General features: G+C 46.8%; 1 protein-coding gene across 3 annotated transcripts in view; it reads right to left on the bottom strand.

Moving 5' to 3' along the window:
• Positions 1–18,570, bottom strand: part of PTPN18 (protein tyrosine phosphatase non-receptor type 18) — a 47,752-nt gene that overhangs the window by 24,782 nt on the left and 4,400 nt on the right. The window contains exons 2-9 of one of the 3 annotated variants that reach the window (XM_088658473.1): positions 12,342–12,450; positions 10,616–10,692; positions 7,898–7,993; positions 7,578–7,616; positions 7,362–7,430; positions 5,356–5,418; positions 4,462–4,604; positions 642–782 (exon numbers count right to left, since the gene is read on the bottom strand). In XM_088658473.1, the coding sequence (XP_088514599.1) occupies positions 642–782; positions 4,462–4,604; positions 5,356–5,418; positions 7,362–7,430; positions 7,578–7,616; positions 7,898–7,993; positions 10,616–10,692; positions 12,342–12,450 (737 nt within the window). Of the gene's footprint in view, positions 1–641; positions 783–4,461; positions 4,605–5,355; positions 5,419–7,361; positions 7,431–7,577; positions 7,617–7,897; positions 7,994–10,615; positions 10,693–12,341; positions 12,451–15,292; positions 15,435–18,570 lie in introns of those variants that run through there. The other 2 variants (XM_088658474.1, XM_035140958.3) reach the window with 2 other exon arrangements.

The following is an 18,570-nucleotide window of genomic DNA, read 5'->3' on the forward strand; positions in this document are numbered from 1 at the left end:
TTGGTGCTGCGTATTTACAGTGCTGAAGTCATTGCTATATACACGGAGCTATGTGTTCAGTCGGGTTCAGAACCTCCGAATGGCTTTTGGCGCGTCTTTCTCCAACACAAAAGCTTTGGCAGACCCATCCTCTTTCCCCTCCTCTTTCTGCGTAATTCCGGAGTTGGGGGGATGGGTCTCCCCCCCTTATTTGCCCCTTCCTGTCCCACCTGGGACCCTGGCTCCTCTACCTTGCCTGAGCCTCGGACACGACTTCCTGCTTCTCCACTGGAATCGGAACTCTCTCTGCTTTCCCCTGTGCTCGGGGATGGGCTTGAACTCAGGAGGGGAGGGACTTCGCGATATCCCCTGTCCCTCACAAGATCACATCCAGCTGGGAATTGCAATACAAATGAGAACACTTTGCCATTTTGTTTTGAGAAATTCTTTCAGAGAAATCTTCTTGGTTCATCCCCAAAATAATATGGCAGTGTGGACTTCCAGTGCTTCCTGCCAAAATGGACGCAGAGCTTTGCAGTAGCGGAGACTGGCAGGTGAAGTATAAAGAAGGATAATGAGGGCAATTGTCCTTGCAAGCTCCCCCCCCCCAGGTCAAGGGGCGGTGAGCTTCACCCACAAATCGTCTGATACCCAGCTCTTACTCCAGATGGAATCCAAGAGGCGGGAGGTGCTGGGTGCAATGCGCTTCGCTTATCGGCAGCCTTCCAACGCAGCCATTATGAGCAGAAGTTCTTCTGTACTTTGGAATTTTAATTGGATCTAATATACAGAGGTGTACTGGGCTAAGGAGACAAGATAAACTGCTAAATAAATCAACCACTGAGCAACAACAATCTGAATCGGAGTGAGGAAGATTTCCATCGTAACAAGGTGAAGTATGACTGGGGGAGGGGAGCCTTTACCCTTTCTGAATATATATTACATTTTGCTGCATCAATGATTCGGAAACTGTTTCCTGGAATACCAATGGATTGATAAAAAGCAAGAATAAATCAAAGAGAATAAGATAATATTTATGGATTTTTAATGGAAACGGGACTGCGTGAGAATGTCGATATGATTGAAGCTTCTAACTTCCACTGAATTGCAATTAAGATTTTGGTTCTTTGATCCATCACAGCACCGGTGGGACACCAAATCATTAAGAACTAAGTATTGGAAGAGAAAGAATATGTTGGAGTTTTGCCTGCGGCTATGGCGGAGCACCAGACCTTCGCTCAGACAAACAAAGATGGCGCAGTGACGCAGAGGAAATACAGCTTCTGAGAACAGAAGGGAAAGGGAAAATGCAGAAGCAAAGATGCCTTTTCTTTCTTTTTAATTGGATTGTAATTTGGTAATGTGACAATGTGGCTTTTATTGAAATTGTAATAAAATTTATTATACCAAATAATAATATATATATATACAGTCAAACCTTGGTTTACGACTACCTTGGCGAACGACCGCTTCAGCGAGTGACTGCTGTGGACCCGGAAGTGTTTACATCTGGGTTCCACGGCGTTGGATGTGCAGACGCGATCTGCGCAGCTCACGCATGCACAGAAGCGATCTGCACAGCGTGTGTGTGCACAGAAGCGCTCTATCAACGCTTCACACACACACAGAAGCGTGCCTTCGGCAAGCAACCAACTCCATGGAACGGATTGCGGTCGCAAACTGAGGTACCACTGTATATATATTGTCAGGGGTTCTTGCAGCTACTCTTGAGTAACGGCGCTCCACACCTGTTTGTCTTTAAGGTGTTTTTATTGTGCATTCTATTTACAGTGCAAAGAGTCTGGAAAACCTGTCTGCTTAGTCTGAGTCAGAACCTCGCAACGGCTTCTTTCTGTTTCGCGCCCAACATAACAGTTTGGGAACCCCAAAGTGCCTCCCTCTCGTCCTACGGGGTGCCGTGCGCCTCAATTCAGGCGTTGGGGGGAAGGGTCATCCCTCTGACTGCTCTCCCATCATTTCCTCCCCAGCTGCCTCCCTCTCTGCTCAGTGTTGAGGCTCTTTGATGCTGAGCCTCGTCCCTCCCTCTCTGCTTCCTGACTCCTGTAATCTGATCTGCTACTGGACTTACTGCTCTGAGAGGAACTCGACCTGATGAGGGGGGGCTGTTCCCTATAAGCCCTCCCCCTTACATATATAAATGCAGAAGGTCCATGTTTGTTGAAGTCCACTTTTCTCCGAAACCACTTGACTGATTGCGTTCAAATTCGGACACAACATTCTATTCTACTACCTGAGTGTTTCCATAACTTTAAATTATACAGATCTCACACCTGTCACAGGTAAAAAAAATGAATTTGTCTAAAAAAACAAATTCTCCAGAGTCTCACTCTGTTGAGAGCCAGGCCGAGCCCTGCAGGCCCCGCCTCCGACAGACCAGATGCCCCGAGAGCCAGGCCAGACCAGAGGCTGTGCCGCCAATGGAGCCAGGCCACCCCGGAGGCCACCCTGTGCCCCGAGAGCCAGGCCGCCTCAGAGACCATGCCAATAGACGGACCACACTGAGCTGAGTGGAGGTTGGGGCTCCCCTGGGTGGGGGGTGGGGGGAGGACGGGGTGGGGAGAGTCACAGGGATTAGCCATAGCAACGCGTAGCTGGGTACAGCTAATAATAATAATAATAATAATAATAATAATAATAATAATAATATGGCTGTGTGCCCACAACAGGGAGAGGGAAATAAGATGCCATCGAGGGAGGAAGCGTAGCTTTGAGCTCCACATCCTTCAGTCCGTTTTAATCATTTTATATTATTTTTACCTTAAAGTCTTAAGTTTTAAGTTATAGTTAAAGCTCAAAGCTATTTTAATTACAGGACTGATTCATTTTACTGATTGTTTATCAGTTGTAGTTACTGTTAAACACTTTAATCTACTTCCAACAAGGGCTGGAATGTCACCGAGATCCCCCAACAAGCAGCAGCAATTACCGGTAGCAGCGGGCCGACGAGTAGACCCCTTCGTCCCCTCTCTTTCTGATTCTCCTCCTAAATTGGATTTTATAACACTTGGAGTAAGTTACTTACTTTCATTTTTGTATTCTGCTGGAGAAGTTATTGCTGGACTCCCAATTGGTAGGTTCCTAGTTTCTTTTAATTGAGTTTGACGAAGGAGGATTGTTTGGATCATTCTGGGGGTCTTGACCTTAGAAAAAAGCAGCAGCCAAGCCGCTTGACCAGATCCAAATCTAAACAAGTTTGACTGACTTTTCGGACTGGATAACTCCTGAAATAGCTCAAGAGGCTACTGACGGGCTAGGAACTAGGTCGGAGGAGCAAACGGAGGAGGGGGATAATCACCATGGCAGTGACAAAGAGTCCCTAGATAGTTCAAATTCTCAGCAGTTAAACAGGGTCATGGAAGATTTCCCCAAGCAGCTAAAGGCCCTAGAATAGATCAAAAGGTTTAAAGAAAAAGAGACCCACAGGAAGGCCCACAAAGATTCAAGCAGCCCAAGCAGCTCAAGCAACTCAAGCAACAGCCCATTCCGCCCCTCAAATAACATCTCAAAAGCTACCTAATTTGTCTGGAGCAACTGAGGAGTTATTTACTGGAGAATTGCTAAGTTTAATTGGAGAGCAAAGCCTACTCACTGGAAGGTCTCAGGCGCTGATCTTCCGGAAGTTAGAGAGCATCGAGGATTGTGTGGCGAGGGGTCTGGAGGAGGAGAGCGTGGCGCAGTCCCCCGAACCCCAGGGGGAGAAAGCTGAGAATGCTCAACTAAGCAGGCTGGAGCCCCTCAATCTTTCAAGGGAGAGCACCTTGGTGCTCAGACTAAATTTTGCCCCTGGGATGTGATCATGGCCCACACCCCACTAGAAGGTGTTTGCAGTTGGACCAGGTAGTTCTGATCATTCGAAATAATTGGGAGAACAATGGGTGCTGGATTGTCAGACCAAGAGTTTGTTCTTCCTTATCTGATCTACTGTGATTAGACATAGGTTCTTTGGACCTAAAAATGAACAAGAGATACCTATTGGGATGTTGGACACCTTGGGTTCTGAGCTTTGATCAAACCCAGCTGGAGACCAACTAGAAATTTCCCTGGAAGGAATCACAATGCCAAACTTACCGGATGCAGCACCAATCACTAATCAACACACACACACACACACACACACACACACACCCGGTGTTCCAGGAGTGCCCCAAAACCCATTTACAGGAAACTAACATTTTAATACATCAATCTATGCCCCGATCCGTAAATGCTGGTTTGGTTACGCAGGTGCCAGAGGACATTCTAATAGAGGGAATCCCACCAGGAGAAACTACAGGGGAGCAAAATTCTGACATTAAAGCACAAGAAGTTCAGTGCAGATCCTTGGGAGACTGTGCCTTGTGGGGACAGCCCATTTGTTCCTGCTCTTTGCTCCCTTTAATCAGTTACTGAAGGACCCATCCTCTGGCCCCATGACTGTTGTGTGGTCTGTCTATAGGGCTTTGCCCTGGGGCTGCCCCTTACCTGCAGTGCACACAGATGGGCACAGTGCTCTCACCCTGCTTGCTTCTCACTTGCTCAATCATGCCAAGGAAGTGGCCGTAAGTGTCTGGGATGCCCCGGTCTGGCCAAGCCACGTACTGGAAATGGGATAGCTCCCGCTCCTCCTGGGGGGGGGGGGGAGGTACAGATCAATATCGCCACATCTGAATGGGGCTGACACAGAACAGGTGCTAGGAGAGGAAAGCCATTTGCACCCTCTGACATGTTTATGTTTGCTAATGCAAGCACCTGATGCCACCTCAAATATGAACCTGTTCTTCAAGACTATTGAATGGTTTGTCTTCAACCAAGGAACTCTGGAACTCTCTAACTCTGGTCCTGTGAAGGCCTGTCTACAGCACTGGTGGCAAACCTAAACCCACAGGCCTTACCTGCCCCCTGGATGATTCCTTGTGGGCCTCAAACCCCCTGGAATTTGATGGTGGTGATGAAATGACTGCACTGCAGCTGGGGCTCCTTTTCTCCTGTGCCATTGCTAAGGGATCTGGAAGGAACACGCTGACACTTCCTGACCTGCATCTCTGAGCGCTTTCTCCTGTTTGTGGAGCACACCAGTCTCTTAACTGTGGTCAAAAGGAGTGGTGCTTCATTCAGCAGCAAAGAAGCCGATTTTGCCAGCGACCATAGTAGGGACAGGGGCAGTTCTAGGCAGTCAGGACGAAGCCTGCTATAAATATTCAGAGCCCCGCCTTGTGCTCTGGCCTGGTCCTCAGAGCAGTACTTTCTACTTTCTACTCATGCAGCTGACCTTGAGGCCCCAGAGCCAGAAAGTGCAGCCCCAAGACCTGGACTTGGGTGTGCCCCCCAACTCCAGTGGGCCTTGCCTGGCAATTAAGTACCATGGAGTACCTTTACCTTCTGAAAGGTCAGGGTAAGCACCCGCAGAATGACATCTGGATTGAGTTCCTGTTCTTTAACCTGAAGAAGAGACAAGAAAACCGCCCATCACATTGTTCAAAATATTCTGACATCTCATTTGCTCAGTTACGTTGCCCGCCAATAATATAGGCTAGATCCCATCAGCCTCAGTCAGTGTGGCCAATGCTCAGAGATGGGAACATCTCTGTTCAGCAACATCTGCAGATCCACAGGTTCCTTATCTCTAGTAAAGGTAAAGGGATCCCTGACCATTAGGTCCAGTCGTGACCGACTCTGGGGTTGTGATGCTCATCTTGCGTTATTGGCCGAGGGAGCCGGCGTACAGCTTCCAGGTCATGTGGCCAGCAGGACTAAGCCGCTCCTGGCGAACCAGAGCAGCACACAGAAACACATTTCCCTTCCCGCCGGAGCAGTACTTATTTACCTACTTGCACTTTGACGTGCTTTCGAACTGCTAGGTGGGCAGGAGCTGGGACTGAGCAACGGGAGCTCACCCCATTGTGGGGATTCGAACCACCGACCTTCTGATTGGCAAGCCCTGGGCTCAGTGGTTTAGCCCACAGTGCCACCCTCGTCCCTTCCTTATCTCTAAAGTAGGTACAATTGGACAGTGTTTTGTTAACTGTCACAGTTCTGTGTTATGGGATAGCTTGCTTGACATGAAATGCTTTCATGACAAACTTAAACCCTGGTGATTGTCATTTTGTGAAAGGGTTCAGGAACTTTGACCAAATTCTCAATACTCTTGCCAATTGATGGAGTTCACTGCGATGAAGTCTCAGGGGTACAGCCCATGCCTTTCTGCAGAAGGTCTCAGGTTCAATTCAGGGCATCTCCAGGTAAAGGCTGGGAAAGAGCCCCATCTGAAAGCCTGGAGTCAGTGCAGGCAATATTATTATTATTATTATTATTATTATTATTATTATTATTATTATTATTATCTACCCCACCCATTTGGCTGGGTTTCCCCAGCCACTCTGCGCAGCTTTCAACAGAGCATTAAAAACAGAATAAAACTTCAAACATTAAAAACTTCCCTAAGCATCCCATTTTGAGTTAGAATGACTAATGGTTTGATGTGGTATCAGGCAAATTCCTGACTGGGCAGGAATTACGTTTGGGACAGATCCAAGAAGCACCTTGTAGTCACAAAACATGTGATGCAGCTTATGGAGTTTGCTGACACATGAAATGGCAAAGGTAACTTAGCTGGTTCTCAAAAAAGATGAATTAACTCCTGGGAGGAGGGAAGGCCTTTCAGTATCTCTTTGTGATGAGCAGGGCTACTTCCATGTTTCAGGGGGGCCCGGCCTCCATGAGGGTGGCAGGAATGGGTGTGCTGTGAAATGCTCTTTCAAATTCCCCTCTGTGCTCTGCAGCAATGCTACAGTGGGGAACAAGGTGGGGAATGTTAGGTGTCAGCCTGAAGATCCAGCTGCTCAGTGTGGAAGGGCCCAGGGGAGGCTGGCCGAGAGTTCAGGCCTCAGGAGTTGCCCAAGGGTGCCAGCTGCTAACGTCACGTCTGGTAAGAGAGCAAAATCTCTAAGAGCAATATACCTCCAAGTACCAGAGGCTATGGTGAAGCTGTGGCCCTTAAGGGATCGCTGCACTACAACTCCCATCATTCCTGGCCAGCAGTCATGCTGATGGGGCTCATGGGAACTGGGATCAAATGACATCATGAGGATGGCAGGATAGTCAGCCAGCCCTGCAACAGGGGAGGGCATCATGTTTGCACTCTTTTTGTGTGTTTCCAGCAGGTGCACCTGCCTGCTTTCAGCTGCTGGTATCAGAATGCTGGATGAGATGGGACTTTGGTCTGAACTAACAAGGCAATTCCCAGCCCTTCCTTAGTGAGAAGCAATGGCCTTTAATCCAGGTTAGGTTGGCAGTGATGATGAACTGTGCCAGCCTCCCCTGCAAGGAACCAGGCTCCTCCTTCCGCACCGCAGCTTCTTCCTGCCCCCGTGTATCAACCTCACCTGTGCCACAGAGAAGGATCCGAAATGCAAGGTTTCCTCTGCCAAAGGCCAGTAGCGCTCACACTTTTTCTGAGAAAGAAAAGGCATAGGAAAGCAAGGAAGGATAGGTAAGAGAGATGGTGGCAACATGGACGTCCTCAAAACCTCAAGGCCCGGACGAGAGACCCCATGAGGCTTCCTAGCCTCCAAACACACCTCTCCTTCAGGAGGCCTCACCTTGCCTAGTTCCACTTCTCGACAAGCCATGACAATCACCTGCAATGAAAGAACATCATGAAGCAGTGGTGGAGAATGCCAGGCCCACAGAGAACAGTGAGGTGTGTAGAAACTGTACTATGGTGCATGGGTAAAATGTACATTTGCTGCTCTGTGCACTTTTGCTTCTGGCACCACCGGGATGTGGCCCAGAAGGTTTCACAGACCTGAATGTGGCCATCGGGCCGAAAAAGGTTTCCTAATCTGTTGGGCGCTATTTGCACTTCAGAGCTTGCTTTAATATCTAGGAAGCACACTTGTGATCTGCCTGGCCAACTCACCTTCACCTTGTACTGCCAAATCATGCGCCAGAAGTCCAACACTGTGTGTGGAAGAGGCCCCTGGGTTGCAATATAGCACTGCTTGTTATCCACTCCCTGTGGGAAGAAAAGAGAATTGCAAATATGAACCGAACATCATGCATTCTGCTGAACACCCCTGTCATCACCCCTGAGCTGGAGGACAGCATTCTATGTGAAGATAAACAAAGAAGAGGGAGGCCAACTGGTTTGAGGTTAGAATGAGTCAGAGGGCTTTGGATAATTCGCCCATTTGATTTGTGCTTGATAAAATTACTTTGCATTCCATTGTAAATAGAATGGTCAGTGCTAAACTACAACTGGGGTACGTATTGTCCACTTCTATAACATTCATGTTCTCAAAGCAATACAGTATTCTCAAATGTGGAAATTTTAAGTCAGCTCCTGGGGAGTACATGTATCTTATCTTTAAATTTAGGATTCCCAAGAACTTTATAATCATAATGAGTTGTTGTTGTTGTTGTTGTTGTTGTTGTTGTTGTTGTTGTTGTTGTTGTTGTTGTTGTAATATCATTGTTCCCGAGCCTTTAGAGTACTTTGTCATCCCACTGTCGATTTTATCTCTGTAACCATGAGGACTCAAAATGTATTCGAGTAAACTGGGACCTTTAACTGATGGTAGGAAGAGCCTTCAATTCTGTCTTTTGCCATAATGCCCCTCTAGTGTGCCTGACGGAACTTCTAGCTTACCTTGAGAAATAAAATAAAATCATGAAAAGGCTACTACCGGTATGGGACAAAAGCCCCCCTTCTCCGTGGAGGTCGCCTGCTGGATCTTTGCATCATTTGCTAATCTGGCCTTGCATGCTTCCAAGCATCTTCATCTGGGGGAAGGGCAGGATGCTGCCCGTACCTCTGCAGGGATACTGGGCCCTTCAGTCACTCTGACACAAAAGGTGCAGCCAAGCTACTTGCTGTCAGAGTTGGCTGCCTCTTTGACCACTGCTTTGGGCATTTCTCCTTCCAGTCACTGACGCCTATGAAAACATGACCAGACCAGCCATGAGGCAAAGTGAGGCAACTGCCTTGGGTGGCAGGATCCCCAGGGGCAGCAGATCCCAATGTAGATCTTCACCCACCCCTTCTTCCCTGGTGGGGAGAGAAGTGCCATTTTGTGGTTGACCTGAGGTGCCCTGGGGAGAGGTTTCTTTTTTTTTTTTTTAAACATACTTTTTATTAATTTTACAAAATACAAAAAAACAAAAAAACGGTACATACTTAAACCCCTTTTCCACCTCCTTCCTACCCACCCACATGGGTCCTCCCCTGCCACAGAAGTATCCCATGTTTGTGAACAGTCAGAAATGGTCCATTTTATGCTTGGATTTCTGTCCTCCTCCCCCTCCCCTGACCCCAAAGCCCCCCCCTGCCACCAGGGAGCTCCAGCAAACCAGGGCAGTACGCAGGAGGACATCCATCCAACCATCTATTGTTATACCAAAAAAAGAGAAAAATAGAAATAGGAAAAAAAGGGGAAAAAGAAAGGGCGAAGAAAAAAAAGAAAAAGAAAAAAACAATACAAAACAGAAAAATTTTTCTTGCATTCATAGTTGAAAAACCATATTTTATGGGCTTCCCCTCCCCCCCTTCCCCGGTTTTCATCCCTTTTTTATCATCTGCAACAGTTTCTTACTTTATAAAAATACACCTTTGTATCTTATACAACTTATAAATCAATTGTTAACATTTTCATCTAATATTCAAATCACTGAAAATTCAAACTCCCATTTTCTCTTCCCGTGCCTAATTTTTTTTTCTCCCTCTATAAGCCTCCATATTTTCACATTTTCCAAAATCCATTCACTTTTAAAACTATAACTATTCTCAATTTAACCTTACATCCCCGATTACCGGCTCCACCCCCCCCAATCCAGCAAATTCCAAAATCAGCAGACCAGTTATAAACCTGTTAATCCATCCTTATAATCACAACATCACTTTCCCTTCACCCCACCCCCTGTTTACAGTCTCTTGCCATCCAGGTCACCATACAGGACCCCTGAATTTCTTCTCTTCTCTGCATATTTTTTCCTTCTTCCCTGTGGGCGTTCTGGAGTTCCAATAATACCAATCGTGCCCCCCTCAAAGACAGGGCACTCCATCCAACTTTTTGTAGAGTAGAGTCATCATTTTTTTCATGGTGTGTTTCATTTTGTGTTGAATCATCACAGTCCTCATCTTCATCTTTTCCTTCCCCATCATTGTCATTCTCACATTGCTCTTTTTCAGTGTCAAAAGCTTCATCTCCTAGAAAATCATATTCCGCCATCACCTCCTGAAATTTCTGCTGTAACTCCTGTCGTCGTGTCTCCTCTTGACATAACTCTATTCTTGTTTCCCACATTAAGGTCAAAACAGACCGCTGGAACTCAGGGGAACACTTTTTTGTTGACATATTTCAGTCCTGCCAAGGTCAAAACTTATCACGTGGGGTGGAATATGATCACAGTTTCTGGGGAGAGGTTTCTCTGGAGGCAGGTCAATGCCATTCTTACACTTACACAGTGCAAAAAGGGAAATCTTGTGGATGGTATAATAGGGAACTGGACTCCCCCCCCCCCCCGGCCCGGCTTTAATCTGGAACAAAGTTTGCCAGTGTTTCAGCTCTCATCAGTTTGGGCAAATTCCTCTAGTCAGATGTGTTTGCAGTGGGGAGGGGCAGGTTCAGGACTCTGTTACCTGAATAAAGTTTGCATTGATGTAATCAGCTTGGGCTTCTTCTGTCAGGAAGTTCACAACAACTCTAGTCTGGTCATCTGTGAGATGTACACAACTGGGAGTTAGTGTCACAGATAGTCACCTGGCCTTAGAGAGAGAGAGAACATGAATCTCGGCATCTGACCTGTGGTCCCTCAGAAATATGTGCAGTGTGCATAGGAATTCGTTCATATTTTTTTCAAATATGTGTCTGAGGGACAGTGAACTGGCCCCCTGTTTAAAACATTTGAGGACCCCTGAATTAGATGGTCCATAAGAAGAGACTTGCTGGATCAGGCCAATGGCCCACCTAGTCCTGTTCTCACAGTGCCCGACCAGATGCCTCTGGGAAGCCCTGGAGCAGAGCCTGAGAAACTAGGACAGGTCAAAAAACAAGGTAAAGTATCTGCTCATCCTCACTAGCATCACAACCACTCTGTCCTTCTGACCCCCCTCCAGAGAGCAATGGCAGATTGTCCCATTCCGAAAATGAAGGTGCACACCTTAGAAAGGCTCAACTTCCACTTTTTGCAGTTCCTCTGATTACTTTTCATCCATTAGTTAACTTCCTCAGTCTGGCCTCCTGATTGGCTTGGGTTCTGGATACAGCTACCTGGTCTCCAGTATCCCAAATCCTGAGACTCACAAAATGAGCTGCAGTGATGCCATAGGTGGGGGAGAGTAGCAGCCAAACCTTAGAAATGCACATTCCTGTTAGTTTGCATGAGAAGGGGCTAAGCCCACAGAGCTGTATTGCTGATAGGGAGACCATAGAAATACAGTTGGCAGAGAGGGCTCTGTGTGATGTCATTTCCCCTACTCTCCTGGAGAGGAAGGAGCATACTGTCTTTCCTTTTCCTCTCTTCCTTCCTTTGACGAGTGTTGGATGCAGAGATATCTCTGCTTGCTCCGGCTTTAGGCAATGTTGGATTTTGCCAACATAGCTTTTACTGCTGCCACTGCTGGGAACCAACGCAAATAATAAGTAAGAATTTCTTATGTTTAAACTTACTGTAGTTGCCTGATTCTTTGTTCAGCGGGGTAAGAAAGGAGAGCCAGCTTACTTCATAGCTGGACTTCCTCTAAACGAATATATCCTCTCCTACCCATTAAGACCCATCCCAGAATAGGAAGGGTCCTCATGATGTCAGGCACACAAGGATAAGTGTGAGCAGCTGCTAAAGGGATAGAGGTAGAGATGTGAAGGCCCAGGAAAAACAAAAAAATCAGGGGAGGGGAATGATTCCTTGGCTATGATGTTTACAATGGAGAAAAGATGGATATTTGGAGAAAGAAGGAAACCTCCTCTTCATATGCAATATTTTCTTTTTTTCAGAATGTTGTGATTTTTTAAAGGTAAACTTTTAAAACAATATTGTTATAGTCAATAGGGCTGTCACAAAACTCCTATAATTTGAGAGCAGCTGATGGATCTAGGGTCTAACTTGATGCTCTGAGGCCCTGAATCTTGAGTACTACAGCCTGGGACATGGCAACAGTCACTGGATATTTTGCTGGTGACACGAGCAGATGAAAGACAATTCAAGGCACTTCTAGGGCGGAGGAGCCCAAGAGGAATGTGGTAACACACCCTGATCCATAGAAGAGGAAGTGAGTGCCAAGTTGGGCAGAACTGGCCCCATGCCACAGGTGCCAATATTAAAGCCACCCCACGGGAGTTAGTAGTATTTCCCCATTGGCAACTCACATGGCAGGATGTCTTTGTAACGGTTCTTCTTGATATTCTCCTTGTTGCCCCCAGCTTCTGTTGAAATGCCCTGCTGCTGCCGGAATGCTGCCACCCGGGCTTTGATTTCCTGCCGAGAGACAAGAGCATCTGTTCATTTATTAAAATCTTTACATGCTTGCATTTCCATCTGACTACAGGTCTCCAAGGTAATGAAAAAAAGAAAAAGAGACATGTAACAAGCTTAGCAGGTTTCCTGGCTCTGGGGGATAAGAATGAAAAATACCCTGTTTCTGGCACTGGGAAATGGCTGACTCCCATATGATCGGACCCCAGCCGTGCCAGGAATTCAGGGTTGATATGGGGGTAATTATCCCTGGCAGACTCCCCAGGATGGGGGAGGACTGTCTCGAAGACCCACGGAAGTCACCAGACCCTTATGTATAGTCAGAGGGTGGGTGTGGGGTGATGGGAGACCAGTAGGAGAACACTTCAATCTCCCAGGACATTCTATACAAGATCTCAAAGCAGCTGTTTTATTACAGAAAAAAATCAAAACAGACTGGAAAGAGAAGTTGCTGAATTGCAACTCATTACCAAGCTTAAAACCATGGAGAGACTTGGTCTGAACAAGGACAATGGATTCTTATCTCATTATACATGATCAAGCTTTCTTTAGCACCTCAGCCCTTGCTTTTTCCTGCAAGACCAATTGCAGTCATTAACAGTCGTTAACAGTCATCACCAGGTTTACCACTCCTATCACCCCATCACCCATTCCCATCACCCCCCACCTCTGACTATACATAAGGGTCTGGTTACTTCTGTTTCAGTGTATCTGAAGAAGTGTGCATGCACATGAAAGCTCATACCTATGACAAACTTAGTTGGTTTCTAAGGTGCTACTGGAAGGATTTTTTATTTTTATTTATTTTGAGGAATACAGACAGACTTTCATCTATAATTGGACATTTAATTGCACAACATTATTTGGTTTGAGAGACTTGATAAGGACAAGGAAAAGAAGAAATAAAATGGCGCTGATATACACAGGTTGGCTTGAATAAATCAACTCCTGTGCATTCCAAAATGGTGCTCCTGATTAATGACGGAGCATAGAAAAACTCAAGTTTCTCCCTGTTTTGAAGGAAATAGAGATGTTTGCTGGCTGGATTTGTATTTGAACTGAGATAATAAGTTGGACAACATGCAGTGCAGCTGTTTGCAGGATTGATTTATTGGACGTGAGAGAGAAGGCTATCAGATGGCTAGCAACCCCTGTCCTAGGGCCCGGGAGGGGGGAATGTATGATCTATGAAAAGCCGATCGATTGCTAAACGAATTACATATGTGGAATACAGTTTATTTACATGGCAAAATGCAAGCAGCATGCTTTTCACCAAGCGGCAGAATTCGACAGCAGCCTGGAAGGGAATAACTTACAACTTGATAACATCGGAGAAGCTGCGTCATTAAATCTTAAATGAGAAGTTGGACAAGAGCCTGGATTGGACTGAAACCAAGGCAGGAAAAGCTGTGCTGGAAAAAACAGGCTGCAATAGCATATACTGTATTTTAAAATAAAGCTGTATTTTAATGTAAGGACATATGATTTTGGACATGATTGAGAGCCGCATAGCCAGGGGACGGGAAATTTTTAGTGTGAAGATGGGAATGTGGAAATAGGGAAACAACAGAAGAAGGCAGGAACGAGATGTGGAAGATTCTCCAAGAGGTCCAGACTATTGGAAGTCCGAATTTTTTAAAAAATAATAAATAATTGGGAATATAAATTAGTCTTTTTGTTTTAATTTGGTTTTTTAAATTGGAATATGATTATGATTAGATGTTGATTGGCTGTTTTTATTGGAATGGGACAACCTGTGGACTGCCAGATGTTGCTCAGCTGCAGCTCCCATCATCCCTGATAGTTGGCCAGGCTGCCTGGGAATCCCAAGTTCCCTCTGTCCCTGACACACCTTCCTTTTAACTTATGTATACAGGCAACTTCCCATTTAGGCGTGTTTGGAGCACAGGCATCCACACGCGCGCATTGCCACAAACCTGAAAGGGGGCAAAAAATGGCAACAATGGCGCAAAAATAGAATCATAGAATCATAGAGTTGGAAGAGACCACAAGGCCTCCGCTTAAAGACCTCCAAAGAAGGAGACTCCACCACACTCCTTGGCAGCAAATTCCACTGTCAAACAGCTTTTACTGTCAGGAAGTTCTTCCTAATGTTTAGGAACTGCTCTCAAGCCAGGTGTCACCCATCCTTTATTTGTGCCTTTCATTTTTTTTTTGCTCAAGTGTAGTACTTTACATTTCTCCCTGTTAAAATTCATCTTGTTTGCTTTGGCCCAGTTGTCTAATCTGTCATTTTGTCATTTTGAAGTGTGATCCTGTCCTCTGGGGTATTAGCCACTCCTCCCAATTTGGTGTCGTCTGCAAACTTGCTCAGGTTGCCCTCAAGCCCATCATCCAAGTCATTGATAAAGATGTTGAATAAGACTGGGCCCAAGACAGAACCCTGTGGCACCCCACTAGTCACTTCTCTCCAGGATGAAGAGGAGCCGCTCCAGGTACCGCTCCAGTGGGAAGGTAAACAGCGTTTCCGTGCGCTGCTCTGGTTCGCCAGAAGCGACTTTGTCATGCTCTCCACATGACCTGGAAGCTGTACGCCGGCTCCCTCGGCCAATAATGCGAGATGAGCGCCGTAACCCCAGAGTTGGTCACGACTGGACCTAAGGTCAGGGGTCCCTTTACCTTTACATGTTTGTCCAATGGGTTGTGGAAGTGAGGGGAACCCAGACTTGAACTGGAGGAGGAAATGCTGAATCAGGTCCTGATTTGTATGCGTGCCTATAACATGCACCCTTTTAGCATACCGTTATTTGCATGCTCATGCTTCCTTCCCTCTCCCCCTTCCCCCAAGAAAACCACACACATATATTTATCATTTGCTTCGAACCTGTCTCACTTTTCTGTCAAGCTGAGCGTGTCGCCAGTGAGGGATGTTGAAACTTCGCTGTCCTCCCGTTCCCCAACCGCAGCTAAGAAGTGGCAGGTAATGTAAACAGCCCATGAATTCAGTTCCTTTCCTTATTTATTGACCTAGGCTGATCCCCACCCCCAGGCAGCAATTCCTATGTCTGGGCAGCGTCAACAAGTTCATCTTATTGTACAACATCATTTCTGTGAGAAATTGTAAACGACAGTTTTGTCCACAGTACGAGTTTGCCACCATCTGTGGCTGTTGCCTTTCCTTCAAAGCCATGTACTGCTCCTGCCATCCAAACTGTCACTCAGTGGTAGACCATCTGCTTGGCCTGCAAAGGTCCAAGGTTCAGTCTCAGCATCGCCAGACAGGGCGAGGCAGGTCAGACCTGACCTAAGAGAAACCCTACAGAGCCACTGCCAGTCAGTGTGGACAGTATGGGTCTGGTTTGGCATAAGGCAGCTTCCACGATGCCTCTCCTCAAGCCCTTCCCAGGTTTCCCGTACCCTTCCATATCTGGCTCAAATGTCCTGACTTTACCCAGACAATATTGTGGACTCTCCTTCTTGGAGGTTTTAAAGCAGAGGTTGGATGGTCATCTGTCATGGATGCTTCAGCCAAGATTCTTGCATTGCAGATTCCTCAGGGTCCCTTCCAGCTCTATGATTCCATGAAAGCAGAAACTCTCTCACTGAACTAAATAGGGGCAGAGTAGAATCTTGGGAACTGTAGTTTGTTGAGGGTAATGGGAACTGTAGTTCTATGTGGGATACTGGGTGTACTTTAAATGGATGGTGTGGATTTGCCTGAAAAGGAGGAGCCAGGGGCACAACCTGGTGGATCCTGGGCAGAGCCTGCCAGAATCTGGAGTTTTCTTGTTTTTCCATCTCAAGCTGTCTACTTGAAAGAACACAGTTTTACAGGTTGGACCAACAACATGATGCCAGGTATTTCCTAGGCAAGCTTGAATCGTCACGTGACTCATTTCAGAACTTAAGCATTGCCTCCTTGTCTTATGCTAAGTCTTGCTTGTTTCTTGCCCCAGTGGAGGATGCAGTGCACAACAGTTGGTGCAAGAGGTTTCAATGCATGGAAGAGGACAAAGATTTGATTTGCAGAGTGACCCTGGCATGCCAGATGTGCTCTTTAAACCCTCAGAGAAACTTTATTACTTGTTGGGTTCCTGACACCTCTCTCTGCTGACCTTTCTCAAACACAGAACAATGAAGGCCAGTCTCCAAGGGTGTGAGAGAGATTATATATATATATAAATGTAAAAGGTCCATGTTTGTGTTTCATGATCTATCTCCAAAACCGCTTGACCAATTGAGTTGAAATTTGGACACAATGTTCCAGTCCAATATGTGAGTGTTTCTATAAACTTAGTTTACATAGATGTGACACCTGTCACAGGTAAAAACAAGGAATTTGTGGAAAAAATAATAGCTCCCCCCAGTGGACGACAAAGGAACAGACGCAATTTCTGGCGCCACACCCCACCTGCCCCTGCCCCCCTCCTACCTCACCACCCCCACCCCCTACCCCTACTCCCCCTATCTCACCAGGCCAGTCCAAAGCCAGGCTGGGCCCACAAGTCCCCTCCGCCAACTCCGGGCACAGCAGGAGAGGCAGGCCCGGTCCTGGCGCCACTCCCACGTCCACAACCCCACCCTCTCCAGAATCAGGCCTACCCCGATCCCACGTCTGTCCCCCCGACGCCTCTTGCAGAACCAGGCCGGGCCCCAATCCCACGTCCACCGTCACAGATGCCACCTCCACATACAGGCCAGACCCACAAGTCCCCTCCACTGACACAGGAGAGACAGGCCCAGTCTCCATTCCCACCATGCCAGGCTCCATTCCCACGTCCACCGTCCCAGACACCACCTCCACAGCCAAGCCGGACCCGCTACTCCCCTCCGCCGACTCCACCGACGGCAGGAGAGACAGGCTCGATCCCACCACCAGACCACGCCCCAAAACCACCTCCACATGGGGGAAATGGGAGACCCTCCCCAACATTTCCTACAGGTACCCCCCTAACTCCTCACCCACCGGGGACCCACACAGAGTCTCCCCAAACTACGAATAATTTTTATGGGGGGAACCAGACAGGTATCAGGGGGGTGGGTCGCATCCTTCCTGTCTTGGGAAACGGGACCCCTGACTAAGCCATGGCAACGCGTGGCCAGGTACAGCTAGTAATTACAGTGGTACCTCGGTTTATGAACACAATTGGTTCCGGAAGTCTGTTCATAAACTGAAGTGTTCATAAACTGAAGCGAACTTTCCCATTGAAAGTAATGGAAAGTGGATTAATCCGTTCCAGACGGTCCGCGGAGTAAGCGTTCATAAACTGAAGCAAACTTTCCCATTGAAAGTAATGGAAAGTGGATTAATCCGTTCCAGACGGGTCCGCGGAGTACTTAAACTGAAGCGTTCATAAACTGAAGCATGGGTGTAATTGGTTCCGGAAGTCTGTTCATAAACTGAAGCGTTCATAAACTGAAGCAAACTTTCCCATTGAAAGTAATGTAAAATGAATTAATCCGTTCCAGATGGGTCCGCGGCGTTCATAAACCGAAAATTCATAAACCGAGGTGTTCATAAACCGAGGTTCCACTGTACTATTTATGTAGTGCTCAAGAAACGAGGCGGGTTATACAACATCTCAGAACTGTCACCACAAATGACACCAACAGTGAGAGCCAGCAGCCTCCCAGGGCCAGGCATGTGACACTGAAACCTGCTCTAGGCCTTGCTAGCTTAGGAATCAGGACACCTGGATTCACTTTCTGTCTATGTGGGAAATCAAGCATGACTGTACCTGGAGTTCATGGAGCTAAAAGGATGCAAAAGTAGAAATGGCTTAGTTTCCACCCCCCTCCTATTCTCAAGGTTTGTGACAATACCTTGTTCTCGTGCCTATAAATTAGGAAGTAAAGTTGAAATGCAGGAGCACACAAATTTAGAGAAAATTTCCCATTTTCACTTTCAATTCAAATTGGCAAGCTACTTGAACTTAAAATATCTGGAACCTGGATGTGGCCTGTGGGCAAAGGCAATGCTGGAACCCGGGGTCAAAGGCAGGATCACAGGACAAACCTGTCCCACCATAAGGAAATGCAATATTTGCAAACTGCTGCAGGGTCGCAGTGAAATGAGGTCCTTGGCATCAACAAAACCATGTAAGGATCAAAGCTTAATTGGACCGAGAGCTTGAATGTGCAGGATCAATCAAGGGGACATAT

Source organism: Zootoca vivipara, chromosome 15 (assembly GCF_965207765.1).
Source record: "Zootoca vivipara chromosome 15, rZooViv2.hap1.1, whole genome shotgun sequence".
Lineage (NCBI taxonomy): Eukaryota > Metazoa > Chordata > Lepidosauria > Squamata > Lacertidae > Zootoca > Zootoca vivipara.